The 27,648-nt window shown below is 61.1% G+C and overlaps 1 protein-coding gene across 2 annotated transcripts in view; it reads left to right on the plus strand.

The window, feature by feature from the left end:
* Positions 1-25,194, plus strand: part of NCAPH2 (non-SMC condensin II complex subunit H2) — a 34,221-nt gene extending 9,027 nt beyond the window's left edge. The window contains exons 5-21 of one of the 2 annotated variants that reach the window (XM_086886231.1): positions 1,763-1,838; positions 3,302-3,373; positions 7,928-8,007; positions 9,622-9,854; positions 10,936-11,016; positions 12,806-12,900; positions 14,024-14,095; positions 16,145-16,211; positions 17,499-17,606; positions 18,358-18,411; positions 20,089-20,159; positions 20,904-20,958; positions 21,962-22,030; positions 22,139-22,182; positions 23,172-23,273; positions 24,781-24,930; positions 25,008-25,194. In XM_086886231.1, the coding sequence (XP_086742357.1) occupies positions 1,763-1,838; positions 3,302-3,373; positions 7,928-8,007; positions 9,622-9,854; positions 10,936-11,016; positions 12,806-12,900; positions 14,024-14,095; positions 16,145-16,211; positions 17,499-17,606; positions 18,358-18,411; positions 20,089-20,159; positions 20,904-20,958; positions 21,962-22,030; positions 22,139-22,182; positions 23,172-23,273; positions 24,781-24,930; positions 25,008-25,157 (1,579 nt within the window). In that variant the 3' untranslated portion in view covers positions 25,158-25,194. Of the gene's footprint in view, positions 1-1,762; positions 1,839-3,301; positions 3,374-7,927; positions 8,008-9,621; positions 9,855-10,935; positions 11,017-12,805; positions 12,901-14,023; positions 14,096-16,126; positions 16,212-17,498; positions 17,607-18,357; positions 18,412-20,088; positions 20,160-20,903; positions 20,959-21,961; positions 22,031-22,138; positions 22,183-23,171; positions 23,274-24,780; positions 24,931-25,007 lie in introns of both variants that reach the window. The other variant, XM_086886230.1, reaches the window with a different exon arrangement.
* The last annotated feature ends 2,454 nt before the right edge of the window (positions 25,195-27,648 follow it).

Below are 27,648 nucleotides of genomic sequence, written 5' to 3' on the forward strand. Positions count from 1 at the left end.
GGTGGAATTTTCCTTTCCCAGGGTGGAATTTTCCCTTCCCTGGGTGGAATTTTCCTTTCCCAGGGTGGAATTTTCCCTTTCCAGAGGAGAATTTTCCCTTCCCAGATGGAATTTTCCCTTCCCTGGGGGAATCTTCCCTTTCCAGGGAGAAATTTTCCCTTCCCTGGGTGGAATTTTCCCTTCCCTGGGTGGAATTTTTCCCTTTCCAGGGTGGAATTTTCCCTTCCCTGGGGGAGTTTTCCCTTTCCAGGACGGAATTTTCCCATTCCCAGGATGGAATTTCCCCTCCCAGGATGGGAATTCTCCATTCCCAGATGGAATTTCCCATTCCCAGATGGAATTTCCCCTTCCCAGGACGGATTTTTCCCTTTCCAGGATGGGAATTCTCCATTCCCAGATGGATTTTTCCCATTCCCAGATGGAATTTCCCCCTCCCAGGATGGGAATTCTCCATTCCCAGATGGAATTTCCCCCTCCCAGGACGGATTTTTTCCCATTCCCAGATGGAATTTCCCATTCCCAGGATGGATTTTTCCCATTCCCAGATGGAATTTCCCCTCCCAGGATGGAATTTTCCCATTCCCAGATGAAATTTCCCCTCCCAGGATGGATTTTTTCCCATTCCCAGATGGAATTTCCCATTCCCAGGATGGATTTTTCCCATTCCCAGGATGGAATTTCCCCTCCCAGGATGGATTTTTCCCATTCCCAGATGGAATTTCCCCTCCCAGGATGGAATTTTCCCATTCCCAGATGGAATTTCCCCCTCCCAGGATGGGAATTTCCCCTCCCAGGATGGATTTTTTCCATTCCCAGATGGAATTTCCCCTCCCAGGATGGGAATTTTCCCTTTCCAGGATGGAATTCTCCATTCCCAGATGGAATTTCCCCTCCCAGGATGGATTTTTCCCATTCCCAGATGGAATTTCCCCCTCCCAGGATGGATTTTTCCCATTCCCAGATGGAATTTTCCTTTTCCAGGATGGATTTTTCCCATTCCCAGATGGAATTTCCCCTCCCAGATGGAATTTCCCCTCCCAGGACGGATTTTTCCCATTCCCAGATGGAATTTCCCATTCCCAGGATGGAATTTCCCCTCCCAGGACTGAATTTTCCCATTCCCAGGATGGGAATTTCCCTTTCCCAGGACGGAATTCTCCATTCCCAGATGGATTTTTCCCATTCCCAGATGGAATTTCCCATTCCCAGGATGGGAATTCTCCATTCCCAGATGGAATTTCCCCTCCCAGGACGGATTTTTCCCATTCCCAGATGGAATTTCCCCCTCCCAGGATGGGAATTCTCCATTCCCAGGACGGATTTTTCCCATTCCCAGATGGAATTTCCCCTTCCAGGATGGGAATTCTCCATTCCCAGATGGATTTTTCCCATTCCCAGATGGAATTTCCCATTCCCAGGACAGAATTTTCCCATTCCCAGATGGAATTTCCCATTCCCAGATGGATTTTTCCCATTCCCAGATGGAATTTCCCCTCCCAGGATGGATTTTTCCCATTCCCAGATGGAATTTCCCCTTCCCAGGACAGAATTTTCCCATTCTCTCTGGAATCCCACCCCAGGGATACCCCCCAAACCCAACTCTGCTTTTCCCCCTGCTCCAAAACACCCCGAGGGATCCTTTCCCAGAGGGGAAAAATCCCTTTGGAACCCTTTGGGTGCTTCCACACCCGCACAAAAATCATTTTTTTGGGGGGATTTTCCCCCCATTCCCACGGATTTTAACCCTTTCTTTCCCCCCCAGGAGGGAGAAGCTCCCCACTTCCCTGGGCCCCGACGGCCGCGACGCCGACGCCACCTTCGGGGACAAGGAGAAGGAGGTGAGGGAATGAATGGATCCCAAGGGATCCCAAGGGATTCCTGTAGGGATTCCTGGATTCCTGTTGGGATTCCTGCTGGGATTCCTGCTGGGATTCCTCTTGGGATTCCTATTGGGATTCCTGCTGGGATTCCTGTTTGGATTCCTGTTGGGATTCCTGCTGGGATTCCTGTTGGGATTCCTGTTGGGATTCCTGTTGGGATTCCTGTTGGGATTCCTGTTGGGATTCCTGCTGGGATTCCTGTTGGGATTCCTGTTGGGATTCCTGTTGGGATTCCTGTTGGGATTGCTCTTGGGATTCCTGTTGGGATTCCTCTTGGGATTCCTCTTGGGATTCCTGTTGGGATTCCTCTTGGGATTCCTGTTGGGATTCCTCTTGGGATTCCTCTTGGGATTCCTGCTGGGATTCCTGCTGGGATTCCTGTTGGGATTCCTGCTGGGATTCCTGTTGGGATTCCTGCTGGGATTCCTGTTGGGATTCCTGTTGGGATTCCTGTTGGGATTCCTGTTGGGATTCCTGTTGGGATTCCTGTTGGGATTCCTCTTGGGATTCCTGCTGGGATTCCTGGATTCCTGTTGGGATTCCTCTTGGGATTCCTGTTGGGATTCCTGTTGGGATTCCTGTTGGGATTCCTGTTGGGATTCCTGTTGGGATTCCTGGATTCCTGTTGGGATTCCTGGATTCCTGTTGGGATTCCTGTTGGGATTCCTGTTGGGATTCCTGCTGGGATTCCTGTTGGGATTCCTCTTGGGATTCCTGTTGGGATTCCTGTTGGGATTCCTGCTGGGATTCCTCTTGGGATTCCTGCTGGGATTCCTGGATTCCTGCTGGGATTCCTGTTGGGATTCCTGTTGGGATTCCTGGATTCCTGTTGGGATTCCTGTTGGGATTCCTGTTGGGATTCCTGCTGGGATTCCTGGATTCCTGTTGGGATTCCTGTTGGGATTCCTGTTTGGATTCCTGTTGGGATTCCTGTTTGGATTCCTGCTGGGATTCCTGTTGGGATTCCTGCTGGGATTCCTGTTGGGATTCCTGTTGGGATTCCTGGATTCCTGTTGGGATTCCTGGATTCCTGTTGGGATTCCTCTTGGGATTCCTGTTTGGATTCCTGCTGGGATTCCTGCTGGGATTCCTGTTGGGATTCCTGTTGGGATTCCTGTTGGGATTCCTCTTGGGATTCCTGCTGGGATTCCTGTTGGGATTCCTGTTGGGATTCCTGTTGGGATTCCTGTTGGGATTCCTGTTGGGATTCCTGCTGGGATTCCTGCTGGGATTCCTGCTGGGATTCCTGCTGGGATTCCTCTTGGGATTCCTGTTGGGATTCCTGTTGGGATTCCTGTTGGGATTCCTCTTGGGATTCCTGTTGGGATTCCTGGATTCCTCTTGGGATTCCTGTTGGGATTCCTGCTGGGATTCCTGTCCCTGTCATACCTGGGGTGACACCTGGGGGCTCCTCCCCGCAGTTCCTGTCCCTGGATGACATCCCCAGGACCAGCCAGGACAGCGTCAACATGAGGAGGAGTCAGCAGCTCGCTGTGAGAGGAGACCTTTGATTATTCCTCTTTCATTTCTCTTTTTTTTTCTCCTTTGATCCTTCTTTTTCTCTTTTATTCCACTCATTTTCCTCCTCTTATTCCTCCTTTGATTCCTCCTTTGATTCCTCCTTTTATTCCTCTTTCATTTCTCACTTTTTCTCCTTTGATTCCTTTTTTTTCTCTCTTTTTCCACTCATTTTCCTCCTTTTATTCCTTTGATTTCTCCTTTTATTCCTCCTTTGATTTATCTTTTTATCCCTGCTTTTATTTTTCTTATTTCTCCTTTGATTCCTTTTTTTTCTCTCTTTTTCCACTCATTTTCCTCCTTTTATTCCTTTGATTTCTCCTTTTATTCCTCCTTTGATTTCTCTTTGTTCTCTTTCATTCCTTTTCTCCTTCTTGTTTTCCACTCATTTTCCTCCTTTTATTCCTCCTTTGATTCCTCCATTGATTCCTCCTTTGATTTCTCCTTTTATTCCTCTTTTATTTCTTTTTGATCTCCTTTGATTCCTTTTTTTTCTCTTTTTTCCCACTCATTTTCCTCCTTTTATCCCTCCTTTGATTTCTTTTTCTCCCTCCTTTGATTTCTCTTTTTTCTCCTTTGATTCCTTTTTTTCTCTCATTTTCCATTCATTTTCCTCCTTTTATTCCTTTGATTCCTCCTTTTATTTCTTTTTTCTCCTTTGATTCCTTTTTTCCCTCTTTTTTTCCACTCATTTTCCTCCTTTTATTCCTTTGATTTCTCCTTTGATTCCTTTGATTTCTCCTTTTATCCCTCTATTTCTCTTTTTTCTCCTTTGATTCCTTTTTTTCTCTTTTTTTCCACTCATTTTCCTCCTTTTATTCCTTTGATTTCTCCTTTTATTCCTTTGATTCCTCCTTTGCCCCTCCCTTTCTCCCCATTTTTCCCTTTTCCTCCTCTTTTTCTCTCATTTTCTCTCCTTTTCCCCTCTTTTTCTCCCATTTTTTCCCTTTTCCTCCTCTTTTTCTCTCATTTTCTCTCCTTTTCCCTTCCTTTTCTATAATTTTTCCCTTTCCCCCTCATTTTCTCTCTCATTTTTCCCTTTCTCCCTCTTTCTCTCTCATTTTTCCCTTTCTCCCCTCTTTTTCTCCCCATTTTTCCCTTTCCCCCTCTTTTTCTCTCATTTTCTCTCCTTTTCCCCTCCTTTTCTCCCCTTTTTTCCCTTTTCTCCCTCTTTTTCTCCCCATTTTTCCCTTTTCCCCTCTTTTTCTCTCATTTTCTCTCCTTTTCCCCTCTTTCTCTCTCCATTTTTCCCTTTCCCCCTCCTTTTCTCTCCTTTTTTCCCTTTTCCCCTCCTTTTCTCCCCATTTTTCCCTTTTCCCCTCCTTTTCTCTCCTTTTTTCCCTTTTCCCCTCCTTTTCTCCCCATTTTTCCCTTTTCCCCTCTTTCTCTCTCCTTTTTTCCCTTTCCCCCTCTTTTTCTCCCCATTTTTCCCTTTTCCCCTCTTTTTCTCTCATTTTCTCTCCTTTTCCCTTCCTTTTCTCTCTTTTTTCCCTTTTCCCCTCCTTTTCTCCCATTTTTCCCTTTTCCCCCTCTTTTTCTCCCCTTTTTCCCTTTTCTCCCTCTTTTCATCCCTCCCTTTTTCCTCCTTTTTTCTCTCATTTTTTCCCCTTTTCCCTTCCTTTTCTCCCATTTTTCCCTTTTCCCCTCTTTTTCTCCCATTTTTTCCCTTTTCCCCTCCTTTTCTCCCATTTTCTCTCCTTTTCCCCTCCTTTTCTGTCTCATTTTCCCCTTTTCCCCTCTTTCCCTCTCCATTTTTTCCCTTTTTCCTCCTTTTCTCTCTCCATTTTCCCTTTTCCTCTCCTTTTCTCCCCATTTTTCCCTTTTCCCCTCCTTTTCTCCCCTTTTTTTCTCTTTTCCCCTCTTTCTCTCCCCATTTTTCCCTTTTCCCCTCCTTTTCTCTCTCATTTTCCCTTTTCCTCCTCTTTCTCTCTCATTTTCTCTCCTTTCCCCCTCTTTTTCTCTCCTTTTTTCCCTTTTCTCCCTCTTTTCATCCCTCCCTTTTTCCTCCTTTTTTCTCTCATTTTTTCCCTTTTCCCCCTCTTTTTCTCCCCTATTTTCCCTTTTCTCCCTCTTTTTGTCTCATTTTTTCCTTTTCCCCTCCTTTTCTCCCCTTTTTTCCCTTTTCTCCCTCTTTTCATCCCTCCCTTTTTCCTCCTTTTTTCTCTCATTTTTTCCTCTTTTCCCTTCCTTTTCTCCCATTTTCTCTCCTTTTCCCCTCCTTTTCTCCCCATTTTTCCCTTTTCCCCTCCTTTTCTCCCTATTTTTCCCTTTTCCCCTCTTTCTCTCTCCATTTTTCCCTTTCCCCCTCCTTTTCTCTCCTTTTTTCCCTTTTCCCCTCTTTCTCTCTCCTTTTTTCCCTTTCCCCCTCTTTTTCTCCCCATTTTTCCCTTTTCCCCTCTTTTTCTCTCATTTTCTCTCCTTTTCCCCTCCTTTTCTCTCTTTTTTCCCTTTTCTCCTCCTTTTCTCTCTCATTTTTCCCTTTCTCCCCTCTTTTTCTCCCATTTTTTCCCTTTTCCTCCTCTTTTTCTCTCATTTTCTCTCCTTTTCCCCTCCTTTTTTCCTATTTTTTCCGTTTCCCCCCTCTTTTTCTCCCCTATTTTCCCTTTTCTCCCTCTTTTTGTCTCATTTTTTCCTTTTCCCCTCCTTTTCTCCCCTTTTTTCCCTTTTCTCCCTCTTTTCATCCCTCCCTTTTTCCTCCTTTTTTCTCTCATTTTTTCCTCTTTTCCCTTCCTTTTCTCCCATTTTCTCTCCTTTTCCCCCTCCTTTTCTCCCCATTTTTCCCTTTTCCCCTCTTTTTCTCTCCTTTTTTCCCTTTCCCCCTCTTTTTCTCCCCATTTTTCCCTTTTCCCCTCTTTTTCTCTCATTTTCTCTCCTTTTCCCCTCTTTTTCTCCCATTTTTTCCCTTTTCCCCTCTTTTTCTCTCATTTTCTCTCCTTTTCCCCTCTTTTTCTCCCATTTTTTCCCTTTTCTCCCTCTTTTTCTCTCATTTTCTCTCCTTTTCCCTTCCTTTTCTCTCTTTTTTCCCTTTTCCCCTCTTTCTCTCTCCTTTTTTCCCTTTTCCCCTCCTTTTCTCCCATTTTTCCCTTTTCCCCCTCTTTTTCTCTCCTTTTTTCCCCTCTTTCCCCCCTCTTTTTCTCCCCTTTTTCCCTTTTCTCCCTCTTTTCATCCCTCCCTTTTCCCCTCCTTTTCTCCCCTTTTTTCCCTTTTCCCCTCTTTTTCTCTCATTTTCTCTCCTTTTCCCTTCCTTTTCTATAATTTTTCCCTTTCCCCCTCATTTTCTCTCTCATTTTTCCCTTTCCCCCTCTTTTTCTCCCATTTTTTCCCTTTTCCCCCTCTTTTTCTCTCATTTTCTCTCCTTTTCCCCTCTTTTCTCTCTCATCTTTCCCTTTTCCTCCTCTTTTTCTCTCATTTTCTCTCCTTTTCCCCTCCTTTTCTCTCTTTTTTCCCTTTTCTCCTCTTTCTCTCTCCTTTTTTCCCTTTTCCCCTCCTTTTCTCCCCATTTTTCCCTTTTCCCCCTCTTTTTCTCTCCTTTTTTCCCCTCTTTTCCCCCTCTTTTTCTCTCCTTTTTCCCTTTTCTCCCTCTTTTCATCCCTCCCTTTTTCCTCCTTTTTTCTCTCATTTTTTCCCCTTTTCACTTCCTTTTCTCCCATTTTTCCCTTTTCCCCTCTTTTTCTCCCATTTTTTCCCTTTTCCCCTCCTTTTCTCCCATTTTCTCTCCTTTTCCCCTCCTTTTCTCTCTCATTTTCCCTTTTCCTCCTCTTTCTCTCTCATTTTCTCTCCTTTCCCCCTCTTTTTCTCTCCTTTTTTCCCTTTTCTCCCTCTTTTCATCCCTCCCTTTTTCCTCCTTTTTTCTCTCATTTTTTCCCTTTTCCCCTCTTTTTCTCCCCTTTTTCCCTTTTCTCCCTCTTTTTGTCTCATTTTTTCTCCTTTTCCCCTCCTTTTCTCTCTCATTTTCCCCTTTTCCCCTCTTTTTCTCCCCTTTTTTCCCTTTCTCCCCTCCTTTTCTCTCTTATTTTTCCCTTTCCCCCTCCTTTTCTCCCCATTTTTCCCTTTCTCCCCTCCTTTTCTCTCTCATTTTCCCCTTTTCCCCTCTTTCTCTCTCCATTTTTTCCCTTTTCCCCTCCTTTTCTCCCCTTTTTTCCCTTTCTCCCCTCCTTTTCCCTCTTATTTTTCCCTTTTCCTCCTCTTTTTCTCTCATTTTCTCTCCTTTTCCCCTCTTTTTCTCCCATTTTTTCCCTTTTCTCCCTCTTTTTCTCCCATTTTCTCTCCTTTTCCCCTCCTTTTCTCTCTCATTTTCCCCTTTTCCCCTCTTTCTCTCTCCATTTTTCCTTTTCCCCTCCTTTTCTCTCTCATTTTTTCCTTTTCCCCTCTTTCTCTCCCCATTTTTCCCTTTTCCCGTCCTTTTCTCCCATTTTCCCTTTCCCCTCCTTTCCCCATTTCTCCCCTGCCCCCTTTTCCCGGCTGCCTCCCGGTGCCACCCAGCCCTGCTGGTGGCCTTGGGGACAATGCCTGCGCTGCCACCTCCCCAGGCCACCAACATCGTTCCCCTGACCCCGATGGCGCTGGTGGCCCCGGAGGAGGCGGAGAAGAAGGAAAATCCCCTCCTGAGGTGACTCCCGAGTGTCCCCGTCCCCTGGTGGCATTGTCCCTGTCCCCATCCCCTGGTGCCATTGTCCTGTGTCCCTGTCCCCATCCCCTGGTGCCATTGTCCTGTGTCCCATGTCCCTGTCCCCATCCCCTGGTGCCATTGTCCTGTGTCCTGTGTCCCTGTCCCTGTCCCCATCCCCTGGTGCCATTGTCCTGTGTCCTGTGTCCCTGTCCCCATCCCCTGGTGCCATTGTCCTGTGTCCCTGTCCCTGTCCCCATCCCCTGTTGCCATTGTCCTGTGTCCTGTGTCCCTGTCCCCATCCCCTGGTGCCATTGTCCCGTGTCCCCATCCCCTGGTGCCATTGTCCTGTGTCCTGTCTCCCTGTCCCCGTCCCCTGGTGCCATTGTCCTGTGTCCTGTGTCCCTGTCCCCTGGTGGCATTGTCCCGTGTCCTGTGTCCCTGTCCCCATCCCCTGGTGGCATTGTCCCTGTCCCCATCCCCTGGTGCCATTGTCCTGTGTCCCTGTCCCCATCCCGTGGTGGCACTGTCCTGTGTCCTGTGTCCCTGTCCCCATCCCCTGGTGGCATTGTCCTGTGTCCTGTGTCCCTGTCCCCATCCCCTGGTGGCATTGTCCTGTGTCCCTGTCCCCATCCCCTGGTGGCATTGTCCCGTGTCCTGTGTCCCTGTCCCCTGTTCCAACTGGGATTGTCCCTGTCCCTGGGATGTCCATCGGGGATGGGCTGGGGACAGTGTGGGGACATTGGGGATGGGCTGGGGAATTTGGGGACAGTGTGGGGACATTGGGGACAGTATGGGGGATTTGGGGCCGGACTGGGGACATTGGGGACAGTGTGGGGACATTGGGGATGGGCTGGGGAATTTGGGGCCAGGCTGGGGACATTGGGGATGGGCTGGGGAATTTGGGGTCAGGCTGGGGACATTGGGGACAGTGTGGGGACCTTGGGGACAGTGTGGGGACATTGGGGATGGGCTGCAGACCCCGGGGCTGGGCTGGGGACACTGGGGCCAGGCTGGGGATGTTGGGGCTGGGGTGGGGGATTTGGGGACAGTCTGGGGACACTGGGGCCAGGTTGGGGACCTTGGGGCCAGTCTGGGGACACTGGGGCCAGGTTGGGGACACTGGGGCCAGGCTGGGGACCTTGGGGCTGGGTTGGGGACGTTGGGGCCAGGCTGGGGACACTGGGGCCAGGCTGGGGACACTGGGGCCAGGTTGGGGACGTTGGGGCCAGGCTGGGGACACTGGGGCCAGTCTGGGGACATTGGGGGCCAGGTTGGGGACCTTGGGGACATTGGGGACCTTGGGGCCAGTCTGGGGACACTGGGGCCAGGCTGGGGACACTGGGGCCGGGCTGGGGACCTTGGGGCTGGGTTGGGGACGTTGGGGCCAGGCTGGGGACACTGGGGCCAGGCTGGGGACGTTGGGGACACTGGGGCCAGGCTGGGGACCTTGGGGCCAGGCTGGGGACACTGGGGCCAGGCTGGGGACATTGGGGGCCAGGTTGGGGATCTTGGGGACACTGGGCCCAGGCTGGGGACCCTGGGGACAGTGGGGACCCTGGGGACAGTGGGGACCCTGGGGACATTGGGGACCGTTCCCCGAGCGCGTTCCCGCAGCCGGAGGGGCGAGGTGCTGGCGAGCCGGCGCGATTTCCGCATGAACACGTCCACGCCGCACGGCTCCGGAACCTTCCTGCTGGAGCTGGCCCGCCTGTCCCCGAGCCACCCGGGCCACCAGGGCCACCAGGGCCACCAGGGCCACCTGGGCCACCAGGGCCACCAGGGCCACCAGGGCCACCAGGGCCAGCCGGGCCACCAGGGCCACCAGGGCCAGCCGGGGACAGACACAGGTACCCACGGAGGGGCTCTGGGGTGGCACCTGCCTGCTGGCACTGTCACTGTGTGCTGTGTCACTGTCACTGTGTGCTGTGTCACTGTCACTGTGTGCTGTGTCACTGTGTCACTGTCACTGTGTCACTGTGTGCTGTGTCACTGTCACTGTCACTGTGTCACTGTCACTGTGTGCTGTGTCACTGTGTCACTGTCACTGTGTCACTGTGTGCTGTGTCACTGTCACTGTGTGCTGTGTCACTGTCACTGTGTGCTGTGTCACTGTCACTGTGTCACTGTCACTGTGTCACTGTCACTGTGTCACTGTGTCACTGTGTCATTGTGTCACTGTCACTGTGTCACTGTCACTGTCACTGTCACTGTGTCACTGTGTGCTGTGTCACTGTCACTGTGTCACTGTGTCACTGTGTCTGTGTCACTGTCACTGTGTGCTGTGTCACTGTCACTGTGTCACTGTCACTGTGTCACTGTGTCATTGTGTCACTGTGTCACTGTCACTGTGTCACTGTCACTGTGTGCTGTGTCACTGTGTCACTGTGTCACTGTCACTGTGTCACTGTCACTGTGTCACTGTGTCACTGTGTCACTGTCAGTGTGTCACTGTCACTGTCACTGTGTCACTGTGTCACTGTCACTGTGTGCTGTGTCACTGTCACTGTGTTGCTGTGTCACTGTCACTGTGTCACTGTGTCACTGTCACTGTGTCACTGTGTCACTGTGTGCTGTGTCACTGTGTGCTGTGTCATTGTGTCACTGTGTGCTGTGTCACTGTCACTGTGTCACTGTCACTGTGTGCTGTGTCACTGTCACTGTGTCACTGTCACTGTGTCCCTGTGTGCTGTGTCACTGTGTGCTGTGTCACTGTCACTGTGTGCTGTGTCACTGTGTGCTGTGTCACTGTCACTGTGTCACTGTCACTGTGTGCTGTGTCACTGTGTCACGGTGTCACTGTGTCACTGTCACTGTGTCACTGTCACTGTGTGCTGTGTCACTGTCACTGTGTCACTGTGTGCTGTGTCACTGTGTCACTGTGTCACTGTGTCACTGTCACCATGTCACCTTGTCACCGTGTCACTGCAGGGCCAGCGGGACCCGGCCACCAGCAGCCACCGAGCGCCAGCGCCTCACCTGTGAGGGCACTGAGCTTCTCCCAGGAGCCAGGTGAGGGTGACAGGAGGGGTGACAGGAGGGGTGACACCTGCCCAGGTGAGGGTGACAGGAGGGGTGACACCTGCCCAGGTGAGGGGTGACAGGAGGGGTGACAGGAGGGGTGACACCTGCCCAGGTGAGGGTGACAGGAGGGGTGACAGGAGGGGTGACACCTGCCCAGGTGAGGGGTGACAGGAGGGGTGACAGGAGGGGTGACACCTGCCCAGGTGAGGGGTGACAGGAGGGGTGACGGGAGGGGTGACACCTGCCCAGGTGAGGGTGACAGGAGGGGTGACAGGAGGGGTGACACCTGCCCAGGTGAGGGGTGACAGGAGGGGTGACAGGAGGGGTGACAGGAGGGGTGACAGGAGGGGTGACACCTGCCCAGGTGAGGGTGACAGGAGGGGTGACAGGAGGGGTGACAGGAGGGGTGACAGGAGGGGTGACACCTGTCCAGGTTAAGGGTGACAGGAGGGGTGACACCTGCCCAGGTGAGTGTGACAGGAGCAGATTTAATGATGTCCCCATGGATTTAATGATGTCCCCATGGATTTAATGATGTCCCCATGGATTTGATGTCCCCGTGGATTTGATGATGTCCCTGGATGGATTTAATGTCCCCAAGGATTTGATGTCCCCATGGATTTGATGTCCCCATTGATTTAATGATGTCCCCGTGGATTTAATGTCCCCATGGATTTGATGTCCCCGTGGATTTAATGATGTCCCCGTGGGTTTGATGTCCCCGTGGGTTTGATGTCCCCATGGATTTGATGTCCCCATTGATTTGATGTCCCCGTGGGTTTGATGTCCCCGTGGGTTTGATGTCCCCATTGATTTAATGGTGTCCCCATTGATTTGATGTCCCCATGGATTTGATGTCCCCGTGGGTTTGATGTCCCCATGGATTTGATGTCCCCATTGATTTGATGTCCCCATGGATTTGATGTCCCCATGGATTTAATGATGTCCCCATGGATTTAATGATGTCCCCGTGGGTTTGATGTCCCCGTGGGTTTGATGTCCCCATTGATTTAATGGTGTCCCCATTGATTTGATGTCCCCATTGATTTGATGTCCTCATGGATTTGATGTCCCCATGGATTTAATGATGTCCCCATGGATTTAATGATGTCCCCGTGGGTTTGATGTCCCCTGGCTGTGGCTCTCGGGCCCAGGGCAGCGCTGGCATCTCTCAGATTTGGGATTTTCCAGCCCCAGCAGCTCCTCCCTTCCCTCTGCTGGCCCTGCTGCCCCTGGCCCCGGCAGGAGACGCTCCCGGGGGGTTCCTGGGGTGACAGGAGACGCTCCCGGGGGGTTCCTGGGGTGACAGGAGACGCTCCCGGGGGGTTCCTGGGGTGACAGGAGACGCTCCCGGGGGGTTCCTGGGGTGACAGGAGACGCTCCCGGGGGGTTCCTGGGGTGACAGGAGACGCTCCCGGGGGGTTCCTGGGGTGACAGGAGACGCTCCCGGGGGGTTCCTGGGGTGACAGGAGACGCTCCCGGGGGGTTCCTGGGGTGACAGGAGACGCTCCCGGGGGGTTCCTGGGGTGACAGGAGACGCTCCCGGGGGGTTCCTGGGGTGACAGGGTGGGGTCAGGGGGTTCTGGAAGCTTCTGCAGCCCCCGCTGGGATCGCAGCCCCCACTGGGGTCAGGGGGTTCTGGAAGCTTCTGCAGCCCCCGCTGGGATCGGGGGGTTCTGGAAGTTTCTTTCACCCCCGCTGGGATCAGGGGGTTCTGGAAGTTTCTTTCACCCCCGCTGGGATCAGGGGGTTCTGGAAGTTTCTTTCACCCCCGCAGGGGCTGCGGGATCCGACGGTGACGATGTTCCCGAGGCCGCGGGGGACGAGGTGGAAGTGAGCCCGGTCTCCACCGAGCACATCCAGGCTCAGAGGGTCTGTGTGGGGCTGGGGGCTGCCTGTGCCCCTCCTCCCATCCCTGGATCCCTGTGCCCTTCCCTGGATCCCCCAAATCCATCCCTGGATCCCCAGATCCATCCCTGGATCCCCCAAATCCATCCCTGGATCCCCAGATCCCAGCCCTGGATCCCCAGATCCCAGCCCTGGATCCCCAGATCCCAGCCCTGGATCCCCCAAACCTTCCCTGGATCCCCAGATCCCCCCCAGGACCCCAGATCCCATGCCTGCATCCCCAGATCCCAGCCCTGGATCCCCCAAACCTTCCCTGGATCCCCAAATCCATCCCTGGATCCCCAGATCCAGCCCTGGATCCCCCAAACCTTCCCTGGATCCCCCAAACCTTCCCTGGATCCCCAAATCCCATCCCTGGATCCCCAGATCCCAGCCCTGGATCCCCCAAACCTTCCCTGGATCCCCAATCCCCTCCCTGGATCCCCAGATCCCAGCCCTGGATCCCCCAAACCTTCCCTGGATCCCCAATCCCCTCCCTGGATCCCCAGATCCCAGCCCTGGATCCCCCAAACCTTCCCTGGATCCCCAATCCCCTCCCTGGATCCCTGTGCCCTTCCCTGGATCCCCGATCCCCCCCTGGATCCCCAATCCCCCCCAGATCCCCGATCCCCCCCAGGATCCCAGATCCCCCCAGGATCCCCAGATCCCCCCCAGGATCCCCGATCCCCCCCAGGATCCCCAGATCCCCCCAGATCCCCTGGGATCCCCGATCCCTCACTGCCCCCCTCGCTGTCCAGAGCTCCCCCCTGATCCCCAGATCCCTGATCCCCCCCAGATCCCCTGGGATCCCCTGGGATCCCCGATCCCTCAGTGCCCCCCTCGCTGTCCAGAGCTCCCCCAGGATCCCCAGATCCCCTCCAGATCCCCTGGGATCCCCCGGGATCCCCGATCCCTCACTGCCCCCCTCGCTGTCCAGAGCTCCCCCAGGATCCCCAGATCCCCCCCAGATCCCCTGGGATCCCCTGGGATCCCCTGGGATCCCCGATCCCTCACTGCCCCCCTCGCTGTCCAGAGCTCCCCCTGGATCCCCAGATCCCCTGGGATCCCCTGGGATCCCCGATCCCTCACTGCCCCCCTCGCTGTCCAGAGCTCCCCCCGGGGCCGGGGCTGTGTCCTGCGGGAGAGATTCCCCGGCCGGGACCCCCAAACCCACAGCGAGGTAAGGGGGGCCCTGGAACCGGGGGGATCCCAGATCCAACCTGGGGGATCCCAAATCTGGGCTGGGGGATCCCAGATCCGGGCTGGGGGATCCCAGATCAACCTGGGGGATCCCAAATCTGGGCTGGGGGATCCCAAATCTGGGCTGGGGGATCCCAGATCAACCTGGGGGATCCCAAATCTGGGCTGGGGGATCCCAGATCCGGGCTGGGGGATCCCAGATCCGGGCTGGGGGATCCCAGATCCACCCGGGGGGATCCGAGATCTGGGCTGGGGGATCCCAGATCAAACCTGGGGGATCCCAAATCTGGGCTGGGGGATCCCAGATGGGATCAGGGGGATCCCAAATCCAACCGGGGGGATCCCAAACCTGGGCTGGGGGGATCCCAAATCAGATCAGGGGGTCCCAGCTGGGATCAGGGGGTCCCAGCCGGGGTCAGGAGATCCCAAACAGGATCAGGGGGTCCCAGATGGGATCAGGGGGTCCCAGCCGGGGTCAGGGGGTCCCAAACAGGATCAGGGGGTCCCAGCCGGGGTCAGGGGGTCCCAGCCGGGGTCAGGGGGTCCCAGATGGGATCAGGGGGTCCCAGATGGGATCAGGGGGTCCCAGCCGGGGTCAGGGGGTCCCAGAGGGGGTCAGGGGGTCCCAGAGGGGATCAGGGGGTCCCAGCCGGGGTCAGGGGGTCCCAAACAGGATCAGGGGGTCCCAGAGGGGATCAGGGGGTCCCAGCCGGGGTCAGGGGGTCCCAGCCGGGGTCAGGGGGTCCCAGAGGGGATCAGGGGGTCCCAGAGGGGATCAGGGGGTCCCAGCCGGGATCAGGGGGTCCCAGACGGGATCAGGGGGTCCCACCCGGGGTCAGGGGGTCCCAGCCGGGATCAGGGGGTCCCAAACAGGATCAGGGGGTCCCAAACAGGATCAGGGGGTCCCAGCCGGGGTCAGGGGGTCCCAGCCGGGGTCAGGGGGTCCCAAACAGGATCAGGGGGTCCCAGATGGTATCAGGGGGTCCCAGCCGGGGTCAGGGGGTCCCAGCCGGGGTCAGGGGGTCCCAGCCGGGGTCAGGGGGTCCCAGAGGGGATCAGAGGGTCCCAAATGGGATCAGGGGGTCCCAGCCAGGATCAGGGGGTCCCAAACAGAATCAGGGGGTCCCAGCCGGGGTCAGGGGGTCCCAGATGGGATCAGGGGGTCCCAGCCGGGGTCAGGGGGTCCCAGATGGGATCAGGGGGTCCCAAACAGGATCAGGGGGTCCCAGCCGGGGTCAGGGGGTCCCAAACAGGATCAGGGGGTCCCAGAGGGGATCAGGGGGTCCCAGCCAGGATCAGGGGGTCCCAGCCGGGATCAGGGGGTCCCAGAGGGGATCAGAGGGTCCCAAATGGGATCAGGGGGTCCCAGCCAGGATCAGGGGGTCCCAAACAGGATCAGGGGGTCCCAGAGGGGATCAGGGGGTCCCAGAGGGGATCAGGGGGTCCCAGCCAGGATCAGGGGGTCCCAAACAGGATCAGGGGGTCCCAGCCAGGATCAGGGGGTCCCAAACAGGATCAGGGGGTCCCAGCCGGGGTCAGGGGGTCCCAGATGGGGTCAGGGGGTCCCAGCCGGGGTCAGGGGGTCCCAGAGGGGGTCAGGGGGTCCCAGCCAGGATCAGGGGGTCCCAGAGGGGATCAGGGGGTCCCAGATGGGATCAGGGGGTCCCAGCCGGGATCAGGGGGTCCCAGATGGGATCAGGGGGTCCCAAACAGGATCAGGGGGTCCCAAAGAGGATCAGGGGGTCCCAGCCGGGGTCAGGGGGTCCCAGAGGGGATCAGGGGGTCCCAGAGGGGATCAGGGGGTCCCAGCCGGGATCAGGGGGTCCCAGGCGGGGTCAGGGGGTCCCAGGCAGGATCAGGGGGTCCCAGCCGGGGTCAGGGGGTCCCAAACAGGATCAGGGGGTCCCAGAGGGGATCAGAGGGTCCCAAACAGGATCAGGGGGTCCCAGCCGGGATCAGGGGGTCCCAAAGAGGATCAGGGGGTCCCAGGCGGGCCCCCCGGTGCCCCCAGCCCCTCTCCCCGTGGCAGGAGGGGCCGAGCCCGTGGCAGAGCCTGGATCCCTTCGGAGACTGCGAGGAGAAACCCTTCAGGAGAGGTGCGGGGGATGGGGCAGCTGGGGACAGCACGGGGGTCCCTCGGTGTCCCCAGAGCCACAGGGACAGCCCTGGCCCCTCCCTGGACATCCCTGTCCCATCCCTGGACAGTCCCAGGTGTCCCTGTCCCCTCCCTGGACAGCCCTGGCCCCTCCCTGGGACATCCCTGTCCCCTCCCTGGACATCCCTGTCCCCACCCTGGGACATCCCTGTCCCCTCCCTGGACATCCCCTGGTGTCCCCAGAGGCACAGGGACATCCCTGGCCCCTCCCTGGACAGCCCCAGGTGTCCCTGTCCTCACCCCGGGTCACCTGCAGCCCCACCCCGGTGTCACTCCCAGGTGTCCCTGTCCCCACCCCGGTGTCACTCCCTGGTGTCCCTGTCCCCACCCCAGTCACCCCCAGCTCCGGTGTCACCCCGAGGTGTCCCCTGCCAGCCCCCCCGCCCCACTGTCCCCCCAGGGAGGCCCTGTCCCCACCCCGGTGTCACTCCCTGGTGTCCCTGTCCCCACCCCGGTGTCACTCCCCGGTGTCACCCCCGCTGTCCCCCAGGGAGGCCCTGTCCCCACCCCGAGGTGTCCCTGTCCCCACCCTGTGTCACACCCCGGTGTCACTCCCCGCTGTCCCCTGAGGTGTCCCCTGAGGTGTCCCTGCTGTCCCCCAGCGAGGCCCTGTCCCCATCCCAGGTCACCCCGAGGTGTCCCTGTCCCCACCCTGGTGTCACACCCCGGTGTCACTCCCTGGTGTCCCCTGAGGTGTCCCTGTCCCCCAGGGAGGCCCTGTCCCCACCCCAGGTGTCCCTGTCCCCACTCTGTGTCACCCCGAGGTGTCACTCCCCGCTGTCCCCCCGCTGTCCCCCAGGGAGGCCCTGTCCCCACCCCGCTGTCACTCCCCGCTGTCCCCTGAGGTGTCCCCGCTGTCCCCAGGGAGGCCCTGTCCTCACCCCGCTGTCACTCCCCGGTGTCACTCCCCGGTGTCCCCTGAGGTGTCCCCGCTGTCCCCAGGGAGGCCCTGTCCCCACCCTGCTGTCACTCCCCGGTGTCACTCCCCGGTGTCCCCTGAGGTGTCCCTGTCCCCAGGGAGGCCCTGTCCCCACCCCGCTGTCACTCCCCGGTGTCCCCTGAGGTGTCCCCCCCCGCTGTCCCCAGGGAGGCCCTGTCCCCACCCTGTGTCACCCCAGGTGTCACTCCCCGCTGTCACTCCCCGGTGTCCCCTGAGGTGTCCCTGTCCCCCAGGGAGGCCCTGTCCCCACCCTGGTGTCACTCCCCGCTGTCCCCCCGCTGTCCCCAGGGAGGCCGTTCCTGCTGCCCCTGGGCCTGGAGGCGCCGGTGGGGGGCAAGAGGAAGAGGAAGGTCCCGAGGAAGCTGCAGGAGTTCACCCAGTGGCTCTGCACCGGCGGTGAGTGATTCCCGGCCGGACACAGGGGATCCGGGGGATCCAGGGGATCCCAGAGAGGATCCCAGGGGATCCCAGAGGATCATGAGGATCCCAAAGGATCCTGAGAATCCCAGAGGATCCCATAGGATTCCAGAGGATCCCAGAGGATCCCAGAGGATCCCAAAGAGGATCCCAGAGGACCCCAGAGGATCCCAGGTGATCCCAGAGGATCCCAGAGGATTCCAGAGGATCCCAGAGGACCCCAAAGGATCCAGAGGATCCCAGAGGATCCCAGAGGACCCCAAAGTATCCCAGAGGATCCCAGAGGATCACGAGAACCGCAGAGGATCCCAGCGGACCCCAGAGGATCCCAGAGAATCCCAAAGTATCCGAAAGAGAATCCCAGAGGATCACGAGAACCCCAGATGATCCCAGAGGATCCCAGAGGATCCCAGGTGATCCCCGAGGATCCCAGATGACCCCAGATGACCCCAGGGGATCCCAGAGGATCCAGAGGACCCCAGATGATCCCAGGTGATCCCAGATGATCCCAGATGATCCTAGAGGATCCCAGAGGATCCCAAACAGGATTCAGAGGATCCCAGATGATCCCAGATGACCCCCGAGGATCCCAGGTGATCCCAGATGATCCCAGATGACCCCAGATGACCCCAGGTGATCCCCGAGAGGATCCCCACCCCCCCGGGGCCCGCGGGGCTCCCCAGCCCTGACGGGTGACCCTGGCTGGGGCGGGATCTGCTCCCTCCCACAGACGGCGGCGGCAGCCCCGGCCCCAGGGGCAGGAGGAGGGGCCCCACCTTCACAGGTGAGGGGGCACGGGGGGACCCCAAACACAGCCGGGGACAGCGGGACACTGCGGCGGGGACGGGGACGGGGACGGGGACAGGGACGGGGACAGGGGGACAGGGACGGGGACAGGGGGACAGGGACGGGGACAGGGGGACAGGGACAGGGACAGGGACAGGGATGGGGACAGGGCTGGGGACAGGGACAGGGACAGGGACAGGGACAGGGATGGGGACAGGGCTGGGGACAGGGACAGGGACAGGGACAGGGACAGGGATGGGGACAGCCCTGGGGACAGGGACAGGGACGGGGACGGGGATGGGGACAGGGGACAGGGATGGGGACAGGACACAGGGGCAGGGACGGGGATGGGGACAGGGACAGGGACAGGGATGGGGACAGGACACAGGGACAGGGACACAGGGATGGGGACAGGGATGGGGACAGGGACGGGGATGGGGACAGGACACAGGGACAGGGACAGGGATGGGGACAGGGATGGGGACAGGGACACAGACACAGGGACACAGGGATGGGGGCAGGGACGGGGATGGGGACAGGGACAGGGACAGGGATGGGGACAGGGACACAGGGACAGGGACAGGGATGGGGACAGGGACAGGGACAGGGCAGGGATGGGGACAGGGCTGCGGACAGCCCTGGGGACAGGGACAGGGACATTGCTGTGGGGCAGGGACAGGGACAGGGACAGGGACAGGGCTGGGGACAGGGCTGGGGACAGGGACAAGGTCATTGCTGTGGGGCAGGGACATGGACACCCATGGGGGTCACTGCAATGGGGCAGGGACAGGGACACTGCTGGGGGACAGGGACAGGGACAGGGATGGGGACAGGGACAGGGACAGGGATGGGGACAGGGACAGGGACAGGGACACTGCAGTGGGGCAGGGATGAGGACACCCCTGGGGGACAGGGGCAGCCCTGGGGGTCACTGCAGTGGGGCAGGGACAGGGACACCCCTGGGGACAAACAGTCCTTGGGGACACCGGGGTCCTGCTATGGGGCGGGGAGGACACCCCAAAACTGGGAGGACACAGCTCCTGCAAAGGGAGCGGCACCCAAAGGTGTCCCCAGGGGGGTTTGGGGTGTCCCCAGGGTGTCCCCAGGGGGGTTTGGGTTGTCCCCAGGGAGTCCCCAGGGGGGTTTGGGGTGTCCCAGGAGGGTTTGGGGTGTCCCAGGGGGGTTTGGGGTGTCCCCAGGGGGGTTTGGGGTGTCCCAGGGGGGGTTTGGGGTGTCCCCAGGGGGGGTTTGGGGTGTCCCAGGGTGTCCCAGGGGGGTTTGGGGTGTCCCCAGGGGGGTTTGGGGTGTCCCAGGGGGGTTTGGGGTGTCCCCAGGGGGGTTTGGGGGTGTCCCCAGGGGGGTTTGGGGTGTCCCAGTGGGGTTTGGGGTGTCCCCAGGGGGGTTTGGGGGGTTTGGGGGGTTTGGGGTGTCCCAGGGGGGTTTGGGGGTGTATTTGGGGGTGTCCCAGGGGGCACAGAGGGGTCACCCCACACCCCCAGACCTGGAGGCGCTGGGTGTCCCCGGGGGGTTTGGGGGGTTTGGGGGTGTCCCCAGGGGGTCCCGGGGGGTTTGGGGGTGTCCCCAGGGTGTCCCGGGGGGTTTGGGGGTGTCCCAGGGGGGTTTGGGGGGTTTGGGGGTGTCCCAGGGTGTCCAGAGGGTCACCCCACACCCCCAGACCTGGAGGCGCTCTACTGGCGGCACTTCAAGGAGAGGATGGCGGCGCTCAGGAAGCTCCGGGGCCAGGGGGTGAGTGGGGCTGAGCTGGGGGGGCTCTGGGGGGCTCTGGGGGGCTCTGGGGGGCTCTGGGGGGCTCCTGCACCCCCTTCCCACGCTCTGGGGGGCTCAGGGGGGCTCTGGGGGCTCTGGGGGGCTCAGGGGGGCTCAGGGGGGCTCTGGGGGGCTCTGGGGGGCTCCTGCACCCCCTTCCCACGCTCTGGGGGGCTCTGGGGGGCTCTGGGGGGCTCTGGGGGGCTCAGGGGGGCTCAGGGGGGCTCTGGGGGCTCTGGGGGTCTCTGGGGGGCTCTGGGGGGGCTCTGGGGGGGCTCCTGCACCCCCTTCCCACGCTCTGGGGGCGCCCTGGGGTGTTCAGGGGGGCTCAGGGGGGCCTGTGGGGGCTCAGGGGGCTCTGGGGGGCTCCTGCACCCCCTTCCCACGCTCTGGGGGGCTCTGGGGGGGCTCAGGAGTGTTCAGGGGGTCTCAGGGGGTCTCTGGGGTGTTCAGGGGGGTCTCAGGGGTCTCAGGGGGTCTCAGGGGTGTTCAGGGGGGTCTCAGGGGGGCTCAGGGGGGCTCAGGGGGGCTCAGGGGGTCTCAGGGGGTCTCAGGGGGTCTCGGGGCTGTTCAGGGGGGTCTCAGGGGGTCTCGGGGGGTCTCAGGGGGTCTCTGAGGAGCTCAGGGGGTCTCAGGGGGTCTCGGGGCTGTTCAGGGGGGTCTCAGGGGGTCCCAGGGGGTCTCAGGGGGGTCTCAGGGGTCTCAGGGCTGTTCCCCCCCCAGGAGCCGCAGCAGGAGCAGGAACGGCAGCGCGGGGCCGACAGCGAGGAAGAGGAAGGTGCTGGAACCCCAAAGCCCCCAAAGCCCCCAAAGCCCCCAAAGCCCCCCTGCCCAGGGCAGCCCTTCCTCCCCTCCTGGGGGGCTGGGGGGGTCCCAGGGGGCTCTCAGGGGGTCCCAGGGGGGTCCCAGGGGGCACAAAGGGGGTCCCAGGGGGCTGGGAGCTCTGGGGGGGGGGTCCCAGGGGTCTCTGGGGGGGTCCCAGGGGTCCCAGGGTGCTCTGGGGGGGGTCCCAGGGTGCTCTGGGGGGCTCTCAGGGGGTCCCAGGGGGGTCCCAGGGGGCACAAAGGGGGTCCCAGGGGTCACACAGGGGGCCCCAGGGGTCCCAGGGTGCTCTGGGGGGGTCCCAGGGGTCCCAGGGTGCTCTGGGGGGGTCCCAGGGGTCTCTGGGGGTCTCTCAGGGGGTCCCAGGGTGCTCTGGGGGGGTCCCAGGGGTGTCTCAGGGGTCCCAGGGGTCCCAGGGGTCTCTGGGGGTCCCCAGGGGTCCCAGGGTGCTCTGGGGGGGGTCCCAGGGGGTCCCCAGGGGTCTCAGGGGGTCCCCAGGGGTCCCAGGGGTCACACAGGGGTCCCCCAGGGGTCCCAGGGTGCTCTGGGGGGGTCCCAGGGGTCTCTGGGGGTCCCAGGGGTCCCAGGGTGCTCTGGGGGGGTCCCAGGGGTCTCTGGGGGTCCCAGGGGTCCCAGGGTGCTCTGGGGGGGGGGGTCTCTCAGGGGGTCCCAGGGGGCTCTGGGGGGGTCCCAGGGTGCTCTGGGGGGGTCTCAGGGGGTCCCCAGGGGTCTCTGGGGGTCCCCAGGGGTCCCAGGGTGCTCTGGGGGGGTCCCAGGGTGCTCTGGGGGGGTCTCTGGGGGTCCCCAGGGGTCCCAGGGTGCTCTGGGGGGGTCTCAGGGGGTCCCCAGGGGTCTCTGGGGGTCCCCAGGGGTCCCAGGGTGCTCTGGGGGGGTCCCAGGGTGCTCTGGGGGGGTCTCTGGGGGTCTCTCAGGGGGTCCCAGGGTGCTGTCCCCCCCAGGGGAGGATTTCGGGGCGCTGCAGGAGGTGCTGCCCGAGGTGCCGGAGGAGCCGGGGGAAGGAGCCTTGGGTGAGGGTCCCGAGCTGACCCCTCCCCCACTGTCCCCGAGGGTCCCCTGTGTCCCCAGGGGGGGCTGGGTGCTGTCCCCTCCCCCACGGTGACCCCCTGTTCCCACAGAGCCCCCCGAAGCCGGATACGAGGAGCTGGTGCGCAGGAACGTGGTGGGTGTGGGGCTGGGGTCCCCGGGGGGGGTGGGGTGTCCCAGGGTGTCCCCAGGGGGATTTGGGGTGCCCCAGGAGGGTTTGGGGGGTCACCAGAGGAATCGGGGTGTCCCCAGTGTTTTCCCAGCTGTCCCCAGTGTCCCCATTGTCCCCTCGGTGTCCCCGTGTCCCCACTGTCCCCAGCTGTCCCCGTGTCCCCATGTCCCCATGTCCCCAGGGTGTCCCCATGTCCCCATGTCCCTGCTGTCCCCGTGTCCCCATGTCCCCATGTCCCCAGGGTGTCCCCACTGTCCCTTCAGTGTCCCCAGGCTGTCCCCATGTCCCCATGTCCCTGCTGTCCCCGTGTCCCCATTGTCCCCAGCTGTCCCCTCGGTGTCCCCATGTCCCCACTGTCCCCAGCTGTCCCCGTTGTCCCCAGTGTGTCCCCAGTGTCCCCTCAGTGTCCCCTCGGTGTCCCCATGTCCCCATGTCCCCATGTCCCCTGCTGTCCCCGTGTCCCCAGTGTCCCCATGTCCCCATTGTCCCCTGCTGTCCCCATGTCCCCATTGTTTCCTGCTGTCCCCGTGTCCCCACTGTCCCCAGTGTCCCCTTGGTGTCCCCAGCTGTCCCCTCGATGTCCCCAGGCTGTCCCCAGCTGTCCCCATGTCCCCATGTCCCCAGTGTCCCCACTGTCCCCATTGTCCCCTGCTGTCCCCGTGTCCCCGTGTCCCCATGTCCCCATGTCCCCAGGGTGTCCCCACTGTCCCTTCAGTGTCCCCAGGCTGTCCCAGCTGTCCCCATGTCCCTGCTGTCCCCGTGTCCCCATTGTCCCCAGGCTGTCCCCATGTCCCCATGTCCCCTCGATGTCCCCTGCTGTCCCCATGTCCCTGCTGTCCCCGTGTCCCCTGCTGTCCCCATTGTCCCCATGTCCCCTGCTGTCCCCATGTCCCCTCGATGTCCCCATTGTCCCCTGCTGTCCCCATGTCCCCATTGTCCCCCCGTGTCCCCAGGAGCTGTTCATGGCCAGCTCCCAGAAGTTCGCGCAGGAGTCGGAGCTGTCCCAGCGCGTCCGGCTGTGGGAGGAGCGCGTGGAGCCGCTGCTGCGGGAGCAGGCAGGGACCCCCGGGACCCCCGGGACCCCCGGGACGGGCAGGGACCCCCGGGATGGGCTGGGACCCCCGGGATGGGCAGGGGCTGACCCTGGGACCCCCGGGATGGGCTGGGGCCAGGACCCCCGGGACCCCCAGGATGGGCAGGGGCTGATCCTGGGACCCCCAGGATGGGCAGGGGGCTGATCCCGGGACCCCCAGGACGGGCCGGGGCTGCCGGTGCCCTGCTCACACCTGAACACCCCTGACCCCACCCTGAGCCCCCCCTGAGCTCCCCTGAGCTCCCCTGAGCCCCCTGAGCCCCCCTGAGCCCCCCCTGAGCTCCCCTGAGCCCCCCTGAGCCCCCCCTGAGCCCCCCCTGAGCCCCCCCTGAACCCCCCTGACCCCTCTCTCTTCACCCCAGGGACCCCACAGCTGCAGGACTGCACTGAGCAGTGGCACTCACTGACCCCTCCCTGACCCCTCAGTGTCCCCTCTCTGTCCTCTGTGTCCCCTCACTGTCCTCCCAGACCCCTCACTGACCCCTCAGTGACCCCTCAGTGACCCCTCAGTGTCCCCCCAGACCCCCATTGACCCCTCAGTGTCCCCCCAGACCCCCACTGACCCCTCCCTGTCCCCCCAGACCCCACTGACCCCTCAGTGACCCCTCTGTGTCCTCTGTGTCCCCTCAGTGACCCCTCAGTGACCCCTCAGTGTCCCCCCAGACCCCCACTGACCCCTCAGTGTCCCCTCTCTGTCCTCTGTGTCCCCTCACTGACCCCTCCCTGACCCCCCAGACCCCCACTGACCCCTCTCTGTCCCCAGGAGAGCCGTGTCCCGTTCGATGTCCGAGCCTACGGCCTGGCGCTGACCGCTGACCCCTCAGTGACCCCTGTGACCCCTGAGTGACCCCTGTGTGACCCCTGTGTCCCCTGAGTGACCCCTGTGTCCCCTCAATGACCCTGTGACCCCTCTCTGTCCCCAGGAGAGCCGTGTCCCGTTCGATGTCCGAGCCTACGGCCTGGCGCTGACCCCTGAGTGACCCCTGTGACCCCTCAGTGACCCCTGTGTCCCCTCAGTGACCCCTCAGTGACCCCTCAGTGACCCCTGTGTCCCCTGTGTCCCCAGGAGAGCCGTGTCCCGTTCGATGTCCGAGCCTACGGCCTGGCGCTGACCCCTGACCCCTGAGTGACCCCTGTGATCCCTCAGTGACCCCTGTGTCCCCTCTCTGTCCCCTGTGTCCCCAGGAGAGCCGTGTCCCGTTCGATGTCTGAGCCTACGGCCTGGCGCTGACCCCTGACCCCTCAGTGACCCCTGTGACCCCTGTGTCCCCTCAGTGACCCCTCGGTGACCCCTGAGTGACCCCTGTGTCCCCTCTCTGTCCCCAGGAGAGCCGTGTCCCGTTCGATGTCCGAGCCTACGGCCTGGCGCTGACCCCTGACCCCTGAGTGACCCCTGAGTGACCCCTGAGTGACCCCTGTGTGACCCCTGTGTGACCCCTGAGTGACCCCTGTGTCCCCTGTGTCCCCAGGAGAGCCGTGTCCCGTTCGATGTCCGAGCCTACGGCCTGGCGCTGACCGCTCGCTGTCCGGCTCCCGGCCGCTGGCGCTCTCTGGCCAGCCTGGTGGCCGGCCAGCCGCCGTTCGAGGTGTGCCGGTACCTGCTGGCCTCTCTGCAGCTGGTGAGGCTCCGGGGGGTCCCTGGGGGGGTCTCGGGGGTCCCCAGGACCCCCCCGCTCAGCCCCGGTGACGTCCCCAGGCCAACGACGCCGAGGTGGAGCTGGCGCAGGACGCGGGGCTGGAGGCGGCGCTGGACACGGCGCGGCTGCGGCCGCTCTCGGCCCGCCCGGCCCACGAGCGCTTCCAGAACTTTCTGCTGCCCTCCCAGAGCCAGCCCGGCCCCCAGTGACAGCCCCCTCCCCAAATAAACACCCCCCCGCCCCCCATGGCTGAGGGAAAAGGCTCTTCTGTGGGGGGAGGGGGCTGGGGGCTGCAGGGGGTCTGGGGGGGTCACTTCAGGAACCTGAATGGAGACCCCCAGCCATGGGGAGGGGTCTGGGGGCTGCAGGGGGATTGTGGGGAGGGGTCTGGGGGTCACTTCAGGAGCCTGAATGGGGACCCCTGCCCATGGGGAGGGGGCTGGGAGCTGCAGGGGGATTGTGGGGAGGGGGCTGGGGGTCTGGGAGGGGTCACTTCAGGAGCCTGAATGGGGACCCCTGCCCATGGGGAGGGGGCTGGGAGCTGCAGGGGGATTGTGGGGAGGGGGCTGGGGGTCTGGGAGGGGTCACTTCAGGAACCTGAATGGGGACCCCTGCCCATGGGGAGGGGGCTGAGGGGCTGGGAGGGGTCTGGGGGCGTCACTTCAGGAACCTGAATGGAGACCCCCAGCCATGGGGAGGGGGCTGGGGGCTGCAGGGGGATTGTGGGGAGGGGGCTGGGGGGCTACAGAGACTGGGAGGCGTCTGGGGGGGTCACTTCAGGAGCCTGAACGGGGACCCCAGTCTGTGGGGAGGGGTCTGGGGGCTGCAGGGGTATTGTGGGGAGGGGGCTGGGGGTCTGGGGGGGTCACTTCAGGAACCTGAACGGGGACCCCTGTCTGTGGGGAGGGGTCTGGGGGCTGCAGGGGGTCTGGAGGGTCACTTTAGGAACTTGGGGACCCCTGCCCATGAGGAGGGGTCTGGGGGCTGCAGGGGGTCTGGGGGGTCACTTTAGGAACTTGGGGACCCCTGCCCATGGGGAGGGGTCTGGGGGCTGCAGGGGGTCTGGGGGGGTCACTTCAGGAGCCTGAATGGGGACCCCCACCCCATGGGACACTCCTGGGGGTCCCTCCCTGCCAGGTGACACCGCAAGGGGGGGCTGGGGGCTGCTGGGGGTCCCTCCACCCCCCACAGGACAAACCTGGGGGGCACTGGGGGCTGCCAGGTGTCCCCAACCACCAAGTGACACCTCTGGGGGGCTCTGGGGGCTCTGTCCCTCCGCAAGTGACACCCCTGGGGGGCTGCCAGGTGTCCCCAACCCCAAAGTGACACCCCTGGGGGGGCTCTCCGGTGTCCCCACCCCCAAGTGACACCTCTGGGGGGCTCTCAGGTGTCCCCACCCCCCATGTGACACCCCTGGGGGGCACTGGGGGGCTCTCAGGTGTTCCCACCCCACCAAGTGACACCCCCGGGGGGCTCTCAGGTGTCCCCAACCCCAGAGTGACACCTCCGGGGGGCACTGGGGGCTCTCAGGTGTCCCCACCCCACAAGTGACACCCCTGGGGGGCACTGGGGGCTCTCAGGTGTCCCCAACCCCAAAGTGACACCCCTGGGGGGCTCTCAGGTGTCCCCACCCCCAAGGTGACACCTCTGGGGGGCTCTCAGGTGTCCCCACCCCACCAAGTGACACCTCTGGGGGGCTCTGGGGGCTCTCTCCCACCCCACAGGACACACCTGGGGGGCACTGGGGGCTCTCCGGTGTCCCCACCCCCCAAGTGACACCTCTGGGGGGCTCTCAGGTGTCCCCACCCCCCAAGTGACACCTCTGGGGGGCTCTCAGAGCTCTGTCCCACCCCACAGGACACACCTGGGGGGCACTGGTGTCCCCTCCGCCCCACAAGTGACACCCCTGGGGGGCTCTCGGGGCTCTGTCCTGCCCCACAGGACACACCTGGGGGCACTGGGGGCTGCCAGGTGTTCCCACCCCACCACAAGTGACACCTCTGGGGGGCTCTGGGGGCTCTCAGGTGTCCCCACCCCACAAGTGACACCTCTGGGGGGCTCTGGGGGCTCTCTCCCACCCCACAGGACACACCTGGGGGGCACTGGTGTCCCCTCCGCCCCACAAGTGACACCTCTGGGGGGCTCTCAGAGCTCTGTCCCACCCCACAGGACACACCTGGGGGGCACTGGTGTCCCCTCCGCCCCACAAGTGACACCTCTGGGGGGCTCTGTTCCTCCGCAAGTGACACCTCTGGGGGGCTTCCAGGTGTCCCCACCCCCCAAGTGACACCCCTGGGGGGCACTGGGGGCTCTCAGGTGTCCCCACCCCCCCACAAGTGACACCTCTGGGGGGCTTCCAGGTGTCCCCACCCACCAAGTGACACCTCTGGGGGGCTCTCAGGTGTCCCCAACCCCAGAGTGACACCCCTGGGGGGCTCTCGGTGCTCTGTCCCTCCCCAAGTGACACCCCTGGGGGGCTGTCAAGTGTCCCCACCCCCCAAGTGACACCCCTGGGGGGCTCTCAGAGCTCTGTCCTGCCCCACAGACACCCCTGGGGGGCATTGGGGGCTGCCAAGTGTCCCCTCCACTCCCCAAGTGACACCCCTGGGGAGCTCTCAGAGCTCTGTCCTGCCCCACAGACACCCCTGGGGGGCATTGGGGGCTCTCGGGGCTCTGTCCCTCCCCAAGTGACACCCCCGG

The sequence above is a fragment of the Cyanistes caeruleus genome, chromosome 4 (assembly GCF_971803275.1).
Source record: "Cyanistes caeruleus chromosome 4, bCyaCae1.hap1.1, whole genome shotgun sequence".
Taxonomy (NCBI): Eukaryota; Metazoa; Chordata; class Aves; order Passeriformes; family Paridae; genus Cyanistes; species Cyanistes caeruleus.